The 18,256-nt window shown below is 43.9% G+C and overlaps 2 protein-coding genes across 9 annotated transcripts in view; one reads left to right on the top strand and one right to left on the bottom strand.

Annotated features, from left to right (window-relative positions):
* nup205 (nucleoporin 205) overlaps positions 1 to 17,630 on the top strand; it is a 27,508-nt gene extending 9,878 nt beyond the window's left edge. The window contains exons 19-41 of the mRNA XM_052061588.1: positions 543 to 804; positions 906 to 1,030; positions 1,132 to 1,246; positions 1,700 to 1,849; positions 2,442 to 2,516; positions 5,718 to 5,875; positions 5,950 to 6,030; positions 6,143 to 6,334; positions 6,425 to 6,626; positions 6,696 to 6,794; positions 6,898 to 7,046; positions 7,896 to 8,087; positions 8,171 to 8,292; positions 8,375 to 8,507; positions 9,168 to 9,294; positions 9,372 to 9,445; positions 9,549 to 9,677; positions 10,071 to 10,197; positions 10,769 to 10,941; positions 11,013 to 11,142; positions 11,381 to 11,509; positions 11,977 to 12,050; positions 15,032 to 17,630. Coding sequence (XP_051917548.1) covers positions 543 to 804; positions 906 to 1,030; positions 1,132 to 1,246; positions 1,700 to 1,849; positions 2,442 to 2,516; positions 5,718 to 5,875; positions 5,950 to 6,030; positions 6,143 to 6,334; positions 6,425 to 6,626; positions 6,696 to 6,794; positions 6,898 to 7,046; positions 7,896 to 8,087; positions 8,171 to 8,292; positions 8,375 to 8,507; positions 9,168 to 9,294; positions 9,372 to 9,445; positions 9,549 to 9,677; positions 10,071 to 10,197; positions 10,769 to 10,941; positions 11,013 to 11,142; positions 11,381 to 11,509; positions 11,977 to 12,050; positions 15,032 to 15,184 — 3,171 coding nt within the window. The 3' untranslated portion in view covers positions 15,185 to 17,630. The remainder of the gene's footprint in view (positions 1 to 542; positions 805 to 905; positions 1,031 to 1,131; positions 1,247 to 1,699; positions 1,850 to 2,441; positions 2,517 to 5,717; positions 5,876 to 5,949; positions 6,031 to 6,142; positions 6,335 to 6,424; positions 6,627 to 6,695; positions 6,795 to 6,897; positions 7,047 to 7,895; positions 8,088 to 8,170; positions 8,293 to 8,374; positions 8,508 to 9,167; positions 9,295 to 9,371; positions 9,446 to 9,548; positions 9,678 to 10,070; positions 10,198 to 10,768; positions 10,942 to 11,012; positions 11,143 to 11,380; positions 11,510 to 11,976; positions 12,051 to 15,031) is intronic.
* fgd4a (FYVE, RhoGEF and PH domain containing 4a) overlaps positions 16,518 to 18,256 on the bottom strand; it is a 63,691-nt gene continuing 61,952 nt past the window's right edge. For all 8 annotated transcript variants that reach the window (XM_052061654.1, XM_052061652.1, XM_052061659.1 and 5 more), the window contains one exon: positions 16,518 to 18,256. In XM_052061654.1, the coding sequence (XP_051917614.1) occupies positions 17,996 to 18,256 (261 nt within the window). In that variant the 3' untranslated portion in view covers positions 16,518 to 17,995.

Below are 18,256 nucleotides of genomic sequence, written 5' to 3'. Positions count from 1 at the left end.
TACATTCCTTAGATATTATATCAAACCAAGTTAGGGGAAGTAGAAATCATCATTTGAGCTACTGTGTATCTTCCTGGGTGCATATGAATTTAGCCCTGCTGAAGCTGCTGCCTCCGCGATCCGACAATGGTTACGTGGTAGAAAATCGATGGCTGGATGAAATGTTTTACCAACAATTTTGCATTTTGTTATGCATTCCAAAATCATATGCCACCTACCATCCACACGCAATGACCCTGTGGTCCCCATCTTATGCTTTGGTCAAATACTATATTCCTGAAATATTAGAAGAATATCCACCCTCCGGTGCTTGGCAGAGTAATGCAGATGATATACAGTAATTGCAATAAAAGGATTATTGTTCTCCGACAGTGTCAATCAAAATCTTTGGCTGTGCAGGTTTTCCTGAAAAGTGTATGTTAGTTTACTTAACAAACACATTGAAACATTAATGATCTATCTTAAATCTTTTATAATATTATATCTTAAAGTAGCATCAAGTTAAACTTTTTATTTGTAATTTTTTCCCCCTTTTCCCTTAGGTTGTGAGTGACAAGCTAATGGCCGGCTTTGTGGAGTGTCTGGATAATGATGAGGCAGAAGAAGGAACTGAAACAGAAAATGGTGCATCACCTGCTGATATAGATTCCCAAAAGAAGGTGTCACGAATCCGACATGAAACCCAAGTTCATATCCTCAACCTTCTCATAACCTCTTTGGAACTGAAAACACCCAATCTGGCATTGTATCTCTTGGGCTATGAAGTCAAGAAGCGTGTGTCCTCCACCAACCTGCAAGATCCAGGTGAGGATGGTGACATTGAATCTTCTTTTGTGAGATCCAGCAAACAATTGAATCCTAACAACTGTTCAATGTAGCAGTGCATTAATAGCTGTATTTTACAGGGGTGTTGGGTTGCCCGCGCAGTTGTTTGCATGCCATCCTGAGTCTCCTGCAGAGAGGCACTGAGAAAAGGTCAGGACCTGTCCTCACTCAACACGCTCCACACCTGGCTGAGCTCTGCTACCAGGTATGTATTCCCCTCTCACGGAGAGTGCCCTAACATTAGATACCTCACAGTGTCGACCAAGCTCCTCTCAAATGTCTTAATTTATTTTCTTGCATTCACAGGTGATCTACCAACTGTGTGCCTGCTCTGAAACCTCTGGACCAACAATGCGCTATTTGAGGACAAGCCAGGACTTTCTTTTTTCACATCTGCAACACCTGCCTTTCATCTTGCCTGGTGAGTATATTCATGAAAATAGAAAAAAAAAGAACAAAAGTTACAAACGTAACTACGGTACGAAGCCCGAATGACCGCCAGAGCATTCTGTCACTTGGAATCCTTGTAGTTACTCAAGAAAATTCAGTAAGACACGAACCTCTGGTGACGCAGGAATTTAGTCCAGGGCCATCTGAGGGTCACAGGGGACTTTTTCGGTGCAACGTGCAAACTCGAACTGTACACTTGCGAAGGGAACATTTGGTGTTTTCAGCACTGCCCCTGGTGGTCATTCAGGATTTAAAGAACTGAAGTTACATTTGTAACTTTCATTTTAGAATCTACCATTAAAGAAGGACAATAAAGTATCACAATACTGAAATAAAACCCCATATTCAAAGTAGAAAAAAAATCTGCAATGGCTGGTTTAATGAACACAATTCAAGCTGTGACCTTTCTTTCTGGTGTTCTCAGGGGACCAGATTGCTGCCCTGTCCCAGATGTCCTGGCTCATGAAAACAGCTGCAATCGAGCTGAGACTGACCTCACTGAACCGCCAGCGCTCACATACACAGCGCCTTGTCAACTTGCTGCTTGATGACCAGCCACAATCACAGCACGCAGGTGTTGTATTGCTGTGTATCCATGAGCACTTATTCAATATCTTCAAGGCAAAACTTGGGCTGAAAACGATGAACAATATAATGTTTGAAACTATTTAAGAGTATAAACCTTGTCCAAAGCCAAACAATCCTTTTTGGGATTTTCCTAAAATGCATCATTTAATCATTATTTTTGGCCCATGACCCACCCTCAGAAATTGTTAAATCTTGTTTACCAACATAAATAGCAATGAAAAATGTGCCTGAAACCTTCTGCGGGAAGGTTCAAGTGAAAAATTCACACATTGCCAGCTGTTATAGTTTCAAAACATGGCGTGCATTGATTATTGAAAAACGCTCAATACAACTGCAGTACTACATAACCGGTAATGCAAATAACTACTACTATTTCTTTTAATTAAAAAAAAAGAGATTATTTTCTTAATTTGGGTTGAGTAAATGCACGTACCATACAAAAAGCTGACGCCTAAAATGCTCTCAGATCATCAGTAAAAGATCTTGACAGTCTTTTGATATACAATAAATGTAATGTTCCTTACTAGTTTGCCAAAGTCTGGAGCAAACAAACACATGTTATGATTTTGTCTTTTTAGCTGAAGGAGAAGCCGGAATGGAGGAAGAAACTAGATCAGTCAGTGGGTTCTTACATTTTGACTCCGTTTCCAAAGGTACGTTTAATCTTGTTCACATTCCCAGTAAAAAAAAAAAAAGTCAACCAAAGCCATCATATTTTATACAACTGTACACAAGGTCATACATTACTCGGGTGCTTATTGTTTCACCCTTTCACCCCTCTCTGAGGCAAAGGGAAAAACGGAATGTAATTTCAATTAATTAATTAAATGAAAAATACAGCTCAGTCTTTCAATAAGCGACACGGCTAATGCTTAAAAATTTGTAGCTACCACAATTCAGTTTCAGGAAGATCCCTTCTACTTTTCAACTGCACTCCACTTGAATGCCGTTGAATCGAAACACATAGGCAACTTCAAAATGGCGCCGCGAGAGTGGCTGCCTTTCCAGCAGCTCCCATATTTTGTTGTTCTACTTCTTCCTTTCATAACTTTGCTGCTGTGAATTGGGAATTTCTCCATTGCGAGACTAATAAAGGGTTTCTTATCTTATCTTATAGTGATTACCGTATTTTCACGACTATAAGGCGCCATTAAAAGTCTTAAATTTTCTCCAAAATGGACAGGACGCCTTATGGTGCGGAGCGTCCTTTATATGCGCTGAGTTCCAAAATCTGACTGACAGCCGACACGCTGTTTATATAGAGAAAAGGCGGAAGTGACTGTGGCCAGGCATGCTGGAAAGAAGTTGGCCAATCAAGGAAGGGTGGGCGTGTATATATACATATATGGAGAGGGAGAGAGAGGACAGGCAAGCTAGTCCGCCAATGGTGAAGGGTGGGCGTGTAAGTGGACGCCTCAAGCCAGTACCAACACTTGTATAGAGCGTGGCAATGTGCATTGTTGCAAAACAACTCCGGTTTTGGTTTCTAAGAACCCCTGAAAATAAATTCGACAAAAAGACACGCCTACGAAGCTCAGTTAAAACTTAAAGCCACCGGTTATGCTTTTGGCATGCGTGCCCATCTCACAGCAGCGGTGAAAAAAACAAGTCAAGCAAATGAACTCTGAGCTTGCCGTTATTCCCGGAGGGTTGACTAAAGAACTCCAACCGCTGGACATTGGCATCAACCGGGCGTTCAAAGTAAAGTTGCAAACGGCATGGGAACAATGGATGATCGGTGGCAAACACAACTTTACAAAGAGTGAGAGGCAGCGCTTGGCGAGTTACGCCACAATACGCAACAACGAGAGGCAACGCGGCGTTTTTGATGGATTACGGTACTTGCACAATTGTTCAATTCTTTCTACACACACACACACACGCGCTGCCACCATGTTTCGCTCTGTTCTTTACTTTCAAATGTGGGAAAGCTTCACACGAGAGAAATGTTGACTTTGCTGTTGCTACTCCTTCTTTCCGCTCGGCAATGCGTAGCAACTCACACTAGCATGTGATGCATTCAATGACAACTGAGATGTGCAGTCCTCTGCTTCTGATACAGAGGATGAGAGACTTTGATGGATTTCTGGGTGATGATTGATCGATAAACGTGAGAACATTGTACGATGGCTAAATAAAATACACCCGAACTCAGTTCTGCTTTCGTTGCCTTTTTAAAAACGTGTTTTTATCTTATCTGTATGTCTTGGCATGCTACCGTATGCTTCAAGCTAACGTGTTAGAGTGCGCGCATGCATGCTGTATGTTTAAGCTGGCGTATGTTTTACCACTGTAAAACTGCGGCCATTAGTACGATGCGTCCTGTGTATGTGTAAAATACAGAAATGTCACCCATTAATGAGACTGCGGCCATTAGTACGATGCGTCGAATAGTCGTGAAAATACGGTACCTATGATCCCATCCAAGGGACTTGTTGGTCCCTCTGATAATAAAAGGAAAGGAATAATAATAGTAATAAAACAAGAAAGAATAATTGCAGTAATGAAAAATACCAATGAAAATCAGATACTGGATTTATTTGGAATTGGTTCAACAGAATAATTAAACTAAACAAACAAAAAACAAACCTTGTGAAACAGTTTTGCATTAAAACTAATGGTGTTAACGTAAAAGGTTGAGGCAATTCCTGCAAACAAATAATTTTTGTAACTTCCAATGAGACCTCTCGGCAGGTGTTTTGGCCCACTTTTCATGGGCAAATTCCTCCAGTTGCTCCATGTTTGAAGGGTGCTTTCTCTAGATGGCATGTCGTCGCCTATGACGATGTCGCCTATGTTGGATCCAGCGATGACAGATGGTGCAATCTGACACTGATGTAACTTGACCTAAACGTTCACATTTAATTTCTTTGGCGGTAGTTCTGGGTTCATTTTTAACTACCGGTATTCGTATTATCCAGGTTTTCAATTAGTCATCACAGTTCTTCCAAAGGCAACTTCCAGGGAGTTTGGCACCAGTTCCAATGATCCTAAATTATCTGAATAATTTTTGCAACTCTTGTCACATGAGCATCAAGCTGCTTAAAGATGGTCTTATGGCCTTTACCTTTAACATGCTTCTTTCTAATTTTCTTTCTAACTTTGTGAGACAACTCTCTCCTTCACTTCCTCCAGTACATGTTAAGTGTGACACACACCTTTTGGCCAAGCAGTTCAGTGATGACTTGTCACCCTTTAAATAGGTTGACCGACAAGTCTGTAAGCAGCTGTGATGCAAATTAGATAACACACCTTGGTTCAACTTGTCTCTATGGTCAAATTATTTTCATTCTTTACTTGGGGTATCATCAATTTTATCCAGGCCTATTTCATGATTTTAGTTTTATTTATTTTTAATATTTTTATTGAACCACAATTTAAGACAATGTCATATTTTCTGTGATTATTTTCCATTACATTTTATTTATTATTGCTATTATCATTTTTTTGTTGTGTTTTCTTTCTTTAACTAACAGAGGGGTACCAACACCTTTGTCCATGCGTGTAAACACAAATAAGATAAGATAATAAGATAAGATATCCTTTATTCGTCACACACTGGGGAAATTTACAGCCTCCAGCAGCAAGAATGTATGTAGAAAGAAGAAAGAGAAAAAAAACAACAAGCATCTTTCAATTAAATGCAATATGAACACAAGCAGTAAAATAGCAGTACATATAACAAACACACAATGTTATGAGCACATACTGGGGCTACTTTAGTGCTCGTGGATCAATTTGGGGTTTTAGTGTCTCGCTCAAGGACACCACAGACAGGTGTCTGGGGGATGTGGGGAGTGGAGGGTCTTGAAGTGGGGATGTTCTTATCCACAATTCTTGTTTGATGTCACCAGTACGCAGAAAGTTACTGAGTGTGTTGGACGCCATCGACTTCAGCCAAGACATGCCTGAGCTGCTGCAGCTGGACTTTTTTGAGCGCACTCAGATAGAGCAAGTCATCTCCAACTGTGAACACGTCAATGAGCAAGGGCACACTGTCTGCAATGTGAAGGTGGGTTTGTTGATTTAACTTATGTGGTCGTGAAGACGTGACTGGTTTATCGATATTTAAATTGTCCTTCACAGTTGCTCCATAGAGTGCTGGTTGCTGAGGTGAATGCTCTACAAGGAATGGCAGCTATTGGACAGAGACCTCTGTTATTGGAGGTGCATGAACTGAAAACAAACTATGATTTTATGTACACCTTTTGTTTGTGGTTGGGGTACTGGTGACAAGGTTGTGTGATTTCACCTCAGTTAAAGCATTGTGTTTTCCTAGGAAGTGAACTCGATCCTGCAGCAGGTGGTGGAACGTAACCGTGTCAGACGGAGTTTGAGTGCAAAGCGACATGCGCTGCAGTCCTGGAGGAGCCTCGTGGAGACGCTCCTGACCGCTTGCCCTGTTGACCTCATAGCTATCGAAGAGAGACAACTAATCATCAGAGACTTGCTTCTAGACCTGCATGACAAGGTTGATGAGGCGGTTACCCCACTTGACAATACTGAAATTAATTCCAACTATTTGTATGTAACCTGTGCTGGTGTACCGCATGTTGCTTAGGTTCTATCTGAGGATGCAGCGGGAGAGCTAATGCCCATTGTTGCTGGGGCAGTCTTCACTCTGACTGCTCACCTCAGCCAATCGGTGTTGTCTGAACACCAGCAAGGGGCTGCATTAGAATCCTCATCCGGTTTTGCCTCAATAGCAAACTCTGCCCTCCATCTTATCCTTCGCAAACTGCTGGACTTCATCCTTTCTACTGGTATGCATCAACCACCACCATCTTCAAACCCTACTTACACTATTGTAACATTGTCTTCTACATCTTAAGGAGGAGGATACCAGCGTCTGCGTGCACACTTATATGGCTCTTTGCTGTACTATCTTCAAATTGCTCAGAAACCTGAGGAACCAGATACTTTGCAGATGGGTAAACCAAAAATATTATCATTACACCAATTTACTTATCTGTAAGCCACTGTATCATTACAGAAGTGTGGTCATCCCGTCCACTTTCTTCTGTGTCCTTCTAGCTGGGAGGGCAATGTGGGAGCGTCTCACAGCCCCTGAAGATGGCTTCTCCAAACTCCAGCGAGAGAACCTCACTATCATCGAGAGCTATGGCAGAGCACTAATGGAGGTGGTGTGCAGGGATGCATGTGACGGCCACGAGATTAGCAGGGTATATTTCTCTCTCTTGTTTTCACCAGTGAATGCAATTGGAGTCCTGCAGGGATGCATTTTTGGTGTTCCGTTTGTCAAATGTAAAATACAGTACTACAACACTTTTTTATTCCACCTGAAGCGTATGCACAGTTAAGTGCCGCGTGACTCTTGATGGAAAAAAAAAACTATTACGGTCAATGTAAAGAAATTGTTATTAGGGCTGTGCACAAATCGGTGGTCACTCGAATTGAGATGCGAATTGGCCGTAAAAAAACCCATGCAGAGTCAAAATTTTCATATTAGAATCAAATGATGATTTATTTAATATTCTTGCATTGTCGAACAGGCTGAATGCCAACTCAATGTGTGTAGCATATGTACGTGGGCCATGCGCATGCGTTGTGTCAAGCCACACACCGGAAGTGTGTGGGGATAGTTAACCAACTAATGAGCGTGAGTTAGTTGGTTTAAAAAAACTGTTAAGCAGTACGGTCAATGAAGAACATCTCGGCAGTGTATGCACACATATGCTGCTATTTCACTGTTGATCTCTCCTGCTTCCAGAGCAACAAATGTTCACGTCAACACAACCAGCAAATGGGGATTGGGGTTTTGAGTCCAAGCTCCAGGTTTTATCTAGTAAAATGTTTTTTTTTTCATTAAAGGCAGGCAAAAATAAATGTTTTTGTAGTTGGCTGGTACAGATACTGGCATTTCACTGCCTTTCAATGGGACAAAAGATATTTAATATTGTCAATATTCAAATATTAAAGTAAATTGACTTTTGAGCTTGGTCATGGAACAGATTGAACTTGTGAGTCAAGGTACCACTGTTCTCATATCCACCGACAATAATGTCTCCCAGATGCTCGCCCTGGCGCTGCTTGACCGAATCCTGTCCATCGACCGCCAGAATCAGTGGCTGGTTTACATTTGCAACAGCGGCTACCTGCGCTCGCTAGTGGAGAGCCTCCGTCAGGATGACATAGCCCTGCAGGGCCTGCTCACACCTCAGCCTCCCCTCCTCAAGCCACTCTACATCTACGAGAGCAAAATTGTGAGCAGCCTTTTATATTCCTTCACCGAAGGCCTTTGCAGGTTACATGTTCAGAAGGCTCAACGGCAGCCGTCTGTTTCCAGGCCCTGCTGACTCGCGTGGCCAAGACGAACCAAGGTGCTGTGGAACTGCTCCGCTGTGGCTTGGTAGCACAACTAATTGAGTGTCAGGTGTTTGACATGATACCTGACAGTGAAGCTCACAGGTAAGAGTCTCACTTGTGAGTGGTTCAACAAAAACCCATTTCCTCAACGAAACGACTTGAACGTGTCTGCTGGTGGGTACAGGGAGATGAGGGACCCGTCAGGTTTCATCCCCAGCCCTATGGACCGTTACAGACAGATTCTTTTACCCACCCTGAGGCTCTTCCAGGTGATACTCACCTCAACCACTATGAATCACCAACAGGGGTCAGCGCAGGTGAGAAATTGTTCTCTTGCATTGTCATTACGGGTTTCTGCACTCGTGGATATCTCAGGATACGACATTTTGAGATAACCAATGGTGCGCAATGAGGCACTTTGTGCAGCGGCCTCAAACTACGTTGGTTGTCACCCAGCACAAGAAGGCAAGCTCAGTTATCACCGTATGCAATGCTATTCATTTCCTGTTTAAATTTATAGCCCAAAAGAGTTTTTTTTATACAAATTTTGTACTTTTAGTATAAATACTGCTTCATTAGCATAGGTTAATGATAGAGTTCTGACTTTTGTTGTGTTGCCGTCTTTGGAACAGATCTCTCTCTGTGTATGGAACTGTGACTTTATTTTTACACCGTGAAAGTCAAAAGTCTTTGTTAGTGCTCTTGTTTTCTTATCAAATTGCCATTTAATTAGCAAATAGAAACAAGGTAGAACTTCTAACTGTTCTCAATGAACACTGTGCAAGAACTGTGTCAACAATGTGAAAATAGTTTTCTGTTGCATTGGACGCTGCCTGATTTTTTTACATGCTCATTCATTTTAATTAGGAATTCATCGTTTACTTGATGTGCGAGGTTAGTTTATTTTTATAAATGTTTAATGTGTAACCGTTTTGGAGCTTGTATCTTTTATCAGTGTTCGTTTGTCGTGTTTATAGATCCTCCAGTGGCTGGTAGTCCATGCAGACACCGTCCAATCACTGTTGCGCTGTCCAAAGCTCAGCATAGGAGCATTGCAGGAGCTCTCTTTGCTTACTGGTATCATCAGTAAGACTGCTTTACCAGGTAATACAACAAGTTATTGACAAAACAAGATGAAAATGAAGAGACATGGACATTATTTCTGGTGACATTTGTTTCAGGGGCCCCCGAGATGGGCAGTGAAGTCAATGGCGCTGCTCTAATGGAGTTTCAAGGTCACATCAACAGATTCCAGGTTAGCTTGGATATCGTGTCTGAGGTTTTCCTCGTGCCTTCTTTAGCTTTTGTTTTATTGTTTTGTCAAAAGATACTCACGTAGGCTTGTTGTTTTTTGAAAGCGCTTATGCTTGTTGCTGCTCAGCCGCCTGGCAGGCAGTGAGCGAGAGAGGTTATTGAAACAAGCGGAGATGACTGCAGCTGGAGACTCGGCAGAAAGGAGAGAAGAGATGGAGGTAGCCATGCAACAGGTACGAGGTGCCACACTTGCAGAACATTCAAGTTGATTACAACATGTGAATATTTTATAGTCAGTACTGGCTGTCTGTGTCATTATTTTTAATTTAATGTCATAAATGTGCTCTGTGTATTTAAGTTGGTAGGGTTTGTTACAATGCGAGTAGAAAAGTCAACCACACAAAATGTAGGAAGGCAGGGCCAAGTGTAGCTTTTGTAAAACAACTAGGTAAAGTGGAATAGACTTTTGGTTCCACCTTTTTTAAAAGTGACATTTCCCAATTCCAGGTATCCTTTTTAATTTTATCCAACAGGTAAAATGAATGACATCGATGCGTGTTCTATCTATAGCCCTAGTGCACATCACTGTCATGATGTCATTGACCTGTGCTCCACTCTCACCTTAGGTTTGCGCTAACGTCATGGAGTACTGCCAAATCCTGCTGCTGCAGAGCTCGGCTCAGGCCCAATTCAGTATCTGCCTCTTCAGCCCGTTTGGCAGCGAGCCGGCGGGCAGGGACGGAGGACGCGCAGGTCAGACCCTCAATCCGAATCAATAAATGAGAAGATGCTGTCTGTCCTCTTCACTAATTATGAAATTGAACATTCAAATTTCTTTAAAAAATACACATAATAAAATACAAGTTATGATGGAGATAATACTTCAACTTTTGACCACTTTTAACATACCATGGATATCACAATGTAAGTTGTGATGGTCAAACGAATCTTTCAGCTACGAAGCTCACAAAAATCTTGACTGTGGTATCAACTTTCCACCAGTAGAGGATGCTCAGAGACAGTAAAATCTTCATTGGGAGTTTGAACGCACTTTACAGTTAGATATAGTCTGCAAATACAGTGGCTGCAAATTTTGAAGGCAGAAATTCAGTGCCGATCTGTTTTATGCAACCAACTTAGATATATACTGTATATATTTTTACCCCCCAGTCTTACGGAATAGGTAACAACCAGCAAATCGGGGCAGAAGAAAACTCAGATAGAAAAGGACCATTTTCAGAGTGATTATATTATTTGAGTGCGTATTATTCTCAAAATTGCAATATTTACTATGTCCATCATGAACCCTGCGTCTTGTGCATAGATCTGACATCCAGCTTGCCCAACATGGCATACTCACGAGTCCCCAGCCTGGGCCTGGTGCTCTTCCTGCTGAAGAACAGTGCCGCCGACTTCTTCCGCTTTCACCAGAGTCACAGGCAGAGTCTGGGCAAGCTGCAGAGTCTGGATCAGCTGCCCCCCGAGGAGCTCAAGGAGGTAATGACGGATGCGATGCTAACTCAGTCTAATGCCAACACGCATCATCTAAGCAGACCTGTCATTTGTAGTTGTGCCAAGGCCTGGTGCCCGGTCCGGGAGGTGTGGAGAAAATCTCGTCGGTCCAAAGAAGTCTGATGGCCAACAAAAGATTGGTGCAACTCATCAACAATAGAGCCAAGCTGCTGGCCCTCTGCTCCTGTATCCCTTTATGTAGACGTCATGTTACATTTGCTCATATACGGGAGAACAGAGTCCATGTCGAATATTACAATGTCTGCAGATCCTCAAGCTTACATTTTCTGGAGGACTTAATGATACTTAGCAGCAGAGAAGGCCATGCTGGCTCTGATGCTCACCATTGTTTCAATCACCTCCTGATCTCTACCTAATGTTGTAATGGTGTACCTTGTGGACAAACCATAACACCCCCTCGCAGACATCATCGAGACGTGTCTTTTTGTGTTGTGGCGCCATCTGGAATATTACTTGCTGCACTGCACCCCCACCGACCCAAAGGACTCTCCGCTGCCAGGAGCTACTTTGTATCAATCTCGCCTTGCGGACGGTAAGGGTCTCATGAACTTGTAGAGTATGCGATTTGTCGACTTAAATACACCACAATAACATTTATATCATGACGTCCACTAGTCGCTACCCTTTGTTTTTGGCTTGAGAAGCAGGAAGAACTGCTTGTGCTAACAGATGATTAAGATGAATGAAATTAGTCTGGCATTTGAAAACTCTCCTTCCTGCATAATCCACTTGTTTTCCACTGTTTTATGCATGATATTTGTTAAAGTGTGTCTGCCACGTTTTGAATTTGGTGTGTATGCAGTTTGTGGATTGGACGCAATAGCTGATATAAGGCAAAAGGTTTGCAAAACACTGATCTTTTAACCTCAAATAATGCTACATATGCCAATGAACCTCCGATGTGTGTTTTATCCCAAGAAAATTTGGAAAAAAACACTCACAAAAAAAACCTTTCCAAAAATATGGGGGGAAGAAAGTACTGTTATTTTTCCCCTGCAGATTCGTTTGGCAGCCTGCAGGCAAGCACTGGACGTGGAGCCATCTCACGGGTAACTCAGCAAGATTTAGAGCTGGTAAGGATTGGAACTTAAAGGACGGACGGCTTCATATATTTTATATGTGTGAATTGATTGGTCGTGATCAATTAGTTTAGCCTGGAAGAGTGTAAAATACACCTCCATACTGATATATTTCCCTTGTATGGCAACATTCTATACACGGTACGTCCATGATGAGTCCAACGTGACATGTGTTTATGACGTGACATGTGTTTATGTATATTCACTCACCACAGTGAGGTAGTAAAGCAAAACGATGCCATAACGCCTTGTGAAAATTTGCACGGGTTTGACCAGAAACAATAAACAAGCTCAAGCATGTTATTCCACATTTTCCACAAAAAGGAACTTACTTAAGCAAGTTTTGTTGAGACTCTGATGTGCGCAAGAACAAGCGGAGACACAAGACCAAAGCAGCGCCAGTGTTCAATAAACATGGCAGCCAGCTAGATTAGTTTCAAAATCGTTTTTCAAGTACCGTATTTTCCGCATTATAAGGCGCACCGTCAATTAATGGCCTATTTTAAAAGTTTTCAAATATAGGGCGCACCGCATTATAAGGCACATAGAATAGGAGCCACAATAGTGGCTGCGGTTTCATCATCCATCCATCCATCCATCATCTACCGCTTATCCGGGGCCGGGTCGCGGGGCAACAGCTTTAGCAGGGAAGCCCAGACTTCCCTCTCCCCAGCTACTTCGTCCAGCTCTCCCCGGGGGATCCCAAGTCGTTCCCAGGCAAGCTGGGTGACATAGTCTCTCCAGCGTGTCCTGGGTCTTCCTCGGGGTCTCCTCCCGGTGGGGCATGACCGGAACACCTCACCGGGGAGGCGCTCAGGAGGCATCCGAATCAGATGCCCAAGCCACCTCATCTGGCTCCTCTCGATATGGAGGAGAAGCGGCTCGACTCTGAGCCTCTCCCTGATGACCGAGCTTCTCACCTTATCTCTAAGGTAGAGCCCGGACACCCTGCGGAGAAAACTCATTTCGGCCGCATGTAACCGGGATCTCGTTCTTTTGGTCACGACCCATAGCTCGTGACCATAGATGAGGGTTGGGACGTAGATCGACCGAAATTGAGAGCTTCGCCCTTTGGCTCAGCTCTGCTCTGCTTCCTCCAAGGAAGACGTGTTGGTGGAGTTGAGGAGATCTTCGAAGTAGTCTGCTCACCGGTTCACAACGTCCCGAGTCGAAGTCAGCAGCGCCCCATCCCCACTGTACACAGTGTTAGTGGTGCACTGCTTCCCCCTCCTGAGACGTCGTATGGTGGACCAGAATTTCCTCGAAGCCGTCCGGAAGTCGGCTTCCATGGCCTCACCGAACTCTTCCCACGCTCGGGTTTTTGCCTCGGCGACCACCGAAGCTGCGTTCCGCTTGGCCAGTCGATACCCGTCAGCTGCCTCTGGGGTCCCACAGGCCATAAAGGCTCGATAGGACTCCTTCTTCAGCTTGAAGGCATCCCTTACTGCTGGTGTCCACCAGCGAGTACGGGGGTTGCCGCCACGACAGGCACCAACCACCTTACGGCCACAACTCAGATTGGCCGCCTCAACAATAGAGGCACGGAACATGGTCCACTCGGGCTCAATGTCCCCCGCCTCCCCCGGAACATGGGAAAAGCTCTGTCGAAGGTGGGAGTTGAAACTCTTTCTGACATGGGATTCCGCCGGACGCTCCCAACAAACCCTCACAATACGTTTGGGTCTGCCAGGACGGACCGGCATCTTCCCCCACCATCGGAGCCTACTCACCATCAGGTGGTGATCAGTTGACAGCTCCGCCCCTCTCTTCACCCGAGTGTCCAGAACATGCGGCCGCAAATGCGATGATACAACTACAAAGTCGATCATCGAACTGCGGCCTAGGGTGTCCTGGTGCCAAGTGCACATATGGACACCTTTATGTTTGAACAAGGTGTTCGTTATGGACAATCCGTGGCGAGCACAGAAGTCCAATAACAAAACACCACTCGAGTTCTGATCGGGGGGGCCGTTCCTCCCAATCACGCCCCTCCAGGTCTCACTGTCGTTGCCCACGTGAGCATTGAAGTCCCCCAGCAGAACAAGGGAGTCCCCAGCAGGAATACTCTCCAGCACACCCTCCATGGACTCCAAAAAGGGTGGGTATGCTGAGCTGCTGTTTGGTGCATATGCACAAACAACAGTCAGGACCCGTCCACCCACCCGAAGGCGGAGGGAGGCAACCCTCTCATCTACCGGTGCGAACCCCAATGTACAGGCACTGAGCCGGGGGGCAATGAGTATGCCCACACCTGCTCTGCGCCTCTCACCGTGAGCAACTCCAGAGTGGAAGAGAGTCCAGCCCCTCTCGAGAGAACTGGTACCAGAACCCAGGCTGTGTGTGGAGGCAAGTCCGACTATATCCAGTCGGAAATTCTCTGCCTCACACACCAGCTCGGGCTCCTTCTGCAGCCGAGGATCGGACCGCCAGGGTCCCCGCCTTTGGCTGCCGCCCAGCTCACATTGCACCCGACCCCTTTGGCCCCTCTCATGGGTGGTGAGCCCATGGGAAGGGGGACCCACGTTGCCTCTTCGGGCTGTGCCCGGCCGGGCACCATGGTTGTAGGCCCGGCCACCAGGCGCTTGCCAACAAGCCCCACCTCCAGCGGTTTCATCTTGCAACCACTAGATGGAGCTACGCTAAAGGAATACAATACAATAGAGAGCTAGCTTTATATAGCGCTTTCACAACCGCTGCAGCTGCAACAAAGTACTTTACAGAACATTTAAAATACCATGTCCAAGAAATCTGAATATTGATCCATATATAACGTGTATTGTATCATAAGGTGCACTGTCGGCTTTTGAGAAAATTGAATGCCTTTAGTGCGGAAAAGACAGTACATGAAAACAAATCAAAATTAGTCATCAACAAAATATTAACTTATTACTGCTGTGAATGGCGTACATATGTGAAGTATCCTAGCATGTAGTACTGGTCCAGCATTGAAACCACCATTTGCCCTGCGTTTGCAGTTGAAGAGTGACGTGGCCGCTGGTTTCGGAGAGGCCCTCCAGAGGAAACTTCTGGAGGTGGAAAACTTGTACAGCCAAGTGCGTTCCCGCTACACCTTCATCCAGGCTCTTGTACGCAGGATCCGAGGCCTCCTCAGACAGCCCAAAATCTGAGAACTCTCAATCACGGACCATTTTCGGGAAAATGACGCAAAGCATAACATGACAGCAACAGCAAGAAACCCTTTCAATCTTTTACCAATGCTTTTCCAGTAAGTCCATTAAAGTATCACATAGCTGTTCCTTGTTCCTTAATGGACAAGAAAATAACTGTTTTGTAAATAGGTAAAAATGTTTCTTGTTTAAATCTTTTTGTGTGCAACTCCATTTTCTATACAATGTAATGAGTGGCGCCTTTTCATTGCTCATCAGCATTCTCATTTGACTCGCCTCTGGTGCTGCCTTTTTGTCTAGAGTCGGGGCGCCCAAACTTTTTGGATCAGAGATCTACTTTTCGATCAATTAACCTCCCGGGATCTACCCTTACCTACGCACGCGCGCGCACACACACGCACACACACACACACACACGATGAGAAACAGCCTGAAACGGAGGCATGCGATACACTTTTGCAGCCCGTTAACTATCGTAGCTCACACGTACCGTTTTAAAGAGCTTCCCCGGGCCCTCCTAGATTCCTATTCTTTGCCCTTGCCCTCGGTGAATTGTACACGAAGCAAACTCTGAATGAGAATAGTGACGATAAAAGATAGAGCGCAACAGTTCTGATCACAAGCTGCAATTGCAGACTGCTTAGAGCTAACAACATCCGGTGACGTAATCACGCGCCACCGTAAATTCAAGATTTACCTGCTTTATTTTATTTTTTAAATGTTTTTTTGGTGAAAATGAGACTGATAAGACGATTAGGGTACAGTGTACATTAACACAAAAAAATATATTACTAACATGTACAAAGACACATAAATGGTTGTTTTTTTTCTCCTCGGATCTACTTGGGACCTGTCTTAGATCTACCGGTAGATCAGGATTGACATATATGGTGATATGGGAGGTGGAAAATACTTTTTATGGATTTGACTGAAGTAAATTAATTCACAGCGCAAAAGGGATAACAGCCATTCTTTGACAATTTTTAATTTCATGCATTTTAAAAATATTTTTTTATTCATGTCAAACCAAAATATTTTGATAGCATGTTTGGAAACTTGGAGGGGGAAAAACAATTTCAAAACTATTGTAATTATAAATGCCGAATGCTGTGAAGTTATCTTATGAGAAAGCCGAGATGGTTGAGGGGAGAAAAAGTTGAAGATCTTGTCCAATTAATTTAGCGTTTCTTCTTTCCCCTTACAATTATTTAATATTACCATATGAATATATGTAAGATCACAACGAGGGTGGTTTATTTGAAAGTATCCTATCTTCTGTGAGACACATTTTAGTCGTCCTTAGGATGAGTTAAAAAAATACACCACAAACAACCTGGATCCATAAGTATTTAATGTAGTTGTACACTTGTCAAATGTTTGGGGGTGAGGAGATGCGCGCGTACAAATGTTGGCTAGACACTCAGGACTTGCACACGGTGAAGCATTGTGCTCTTTTATTTGTTGACCGAAAAGGGTTAAAAAAACAAAAACAAAACAAACGGGCACATCCATCCCCTCTGCGTCAGTTCATAGAACCACTGCATGTCTCAATGCAGAACACCTGACAAAATATGGATTATAAAAACGTTTTTTTCCTTCTGGAGACAGATTTGTGCTAGTTTCCAACAGCTCATGCTCATGATCTATAAATTACTTTAAATAATACAATTACTTATAGCATTAATTGAAAACAAAAAAAAAAACATTTACATTCTTGCACCAGCTTGTTAACATCTCATTGTACATTTGCGCTGAAAAAAGAGAAGCTGCTTTATGCAGACCACAGTCAGTTGAACCATTCAGTCTTGCTCACGACCTGTGGCTGAGGCTGTTGCCGCTTGTTGCAGTGTACCGAAACACACGTCTATTTTGATGAGTAAACAAACAAAAAAAAAGATGGTTTACCCAAACTGAATTTGTTTATTTGACATGGTTGACTTAACATGGGGGGTCCTATCCTCAGGACTGTCGCAAATGTGCAGAAAGCTTCAGAAAGTTCATTGTGGAGGAAGCTCAATCAAAGTGGCGAAACGCAATTATTATATATCATTCATATGTTCAGTTTCTTCCTGCCTGTCTTCAGTCGGGTCACTGGAGCCCATCGCAATTGACCTTTGGGTCATTGGTAGGGCACACCTTGCATTGATCACCAGTCAATTGCAGCGATTTCAATATAATTTTTAGTATGGATAATAATTATGTGCCTAAAGCAGTTTATGTTGGATTAAAATCTTTTAAAGTATGTAGCTGGTGTGCTACAAATGAGCAATTGTTCTTGGGTGACTTCCCTCATCAATTGACTGTTTTAAAAAAATATGCATCCGATAATTTGACATAAGAGGATTGCTTAGCAGCCCTCTAGGATGTTGTGTAACCGATTATTCCATGGCTTTACCCAAAAAAGTCAAGTGAGAGTGAGGGACGCCATCATCTTGTTCAGTTTGAAGGGAGAACATTGACAATTTCTGTCATTTGTTATCTTTTTTTCTATGTTATCAAAACAAGGTGAGGAGCTGGGAGGGGAAAAAAAATCTTTTTCGAAATAGACAGTTATACTGTACAGGTAAGACTGAGTAGTTGGTGCAGTACAAGTCCACAAGCTTAAGGGAACGCCAACGCCGAGAGCGTCTCAGTCCTAGTGTTCTTTTTGTAATACAGCACATCTGTGGAAGTCATCCAAGATTAAAAAAAAAAAAGTGGGGGGAGAAAAAGGCAGTTCATCCAGCACTTGCGTTGTCCTTTTTGGCCCAGTAAAGAGAGGAAGTGTGTGTGACCTCAGTCACACAAATTGCAGACAAACTCCCGGCATCCTTACGAGCTGTCCGAGGCCGCTTCCTGCGCGGCACCGTCCGCCATGTTGCCGCCGTTGGCGTGAGGGCGCTCGGGCACCTCGCCCGTCACGGCCACGCGGATCACTTTCAGCCAGCGTTGCTTGAGCTCCTCGCTCTCGGCGGCAAAGCTGTGGACGGATTTGGACTGGGAAAGGCGGAAGCTGGCCTGGGGCTCGGCGGGGCGGCTGCTGTCATCCACCGAGTAGCCGAGCAGGGGGATGGTGCTCTGGGCCTTCACGTC

The sequence above is a fragment of the Hippocampus zosterae genome, chromosome 3, assembly GCF_025434085.1.
Source record: "Hippocampus zosterae strain Florida chromosome 3, ASM2543408v3, whole genome shotgun sequence".
Classification (NCBI taxonomy): Eukaryota; Metazoa; Chordata; class Actinopteri; order Syngnathiformes; family Syngnathidae; genus Hippocampus; species Hippocampus zosterae.
Note: the sequence above shows the minus strand (reverse complement) of the source record. Positions and strands in the feature narration are given on the sequence as shown.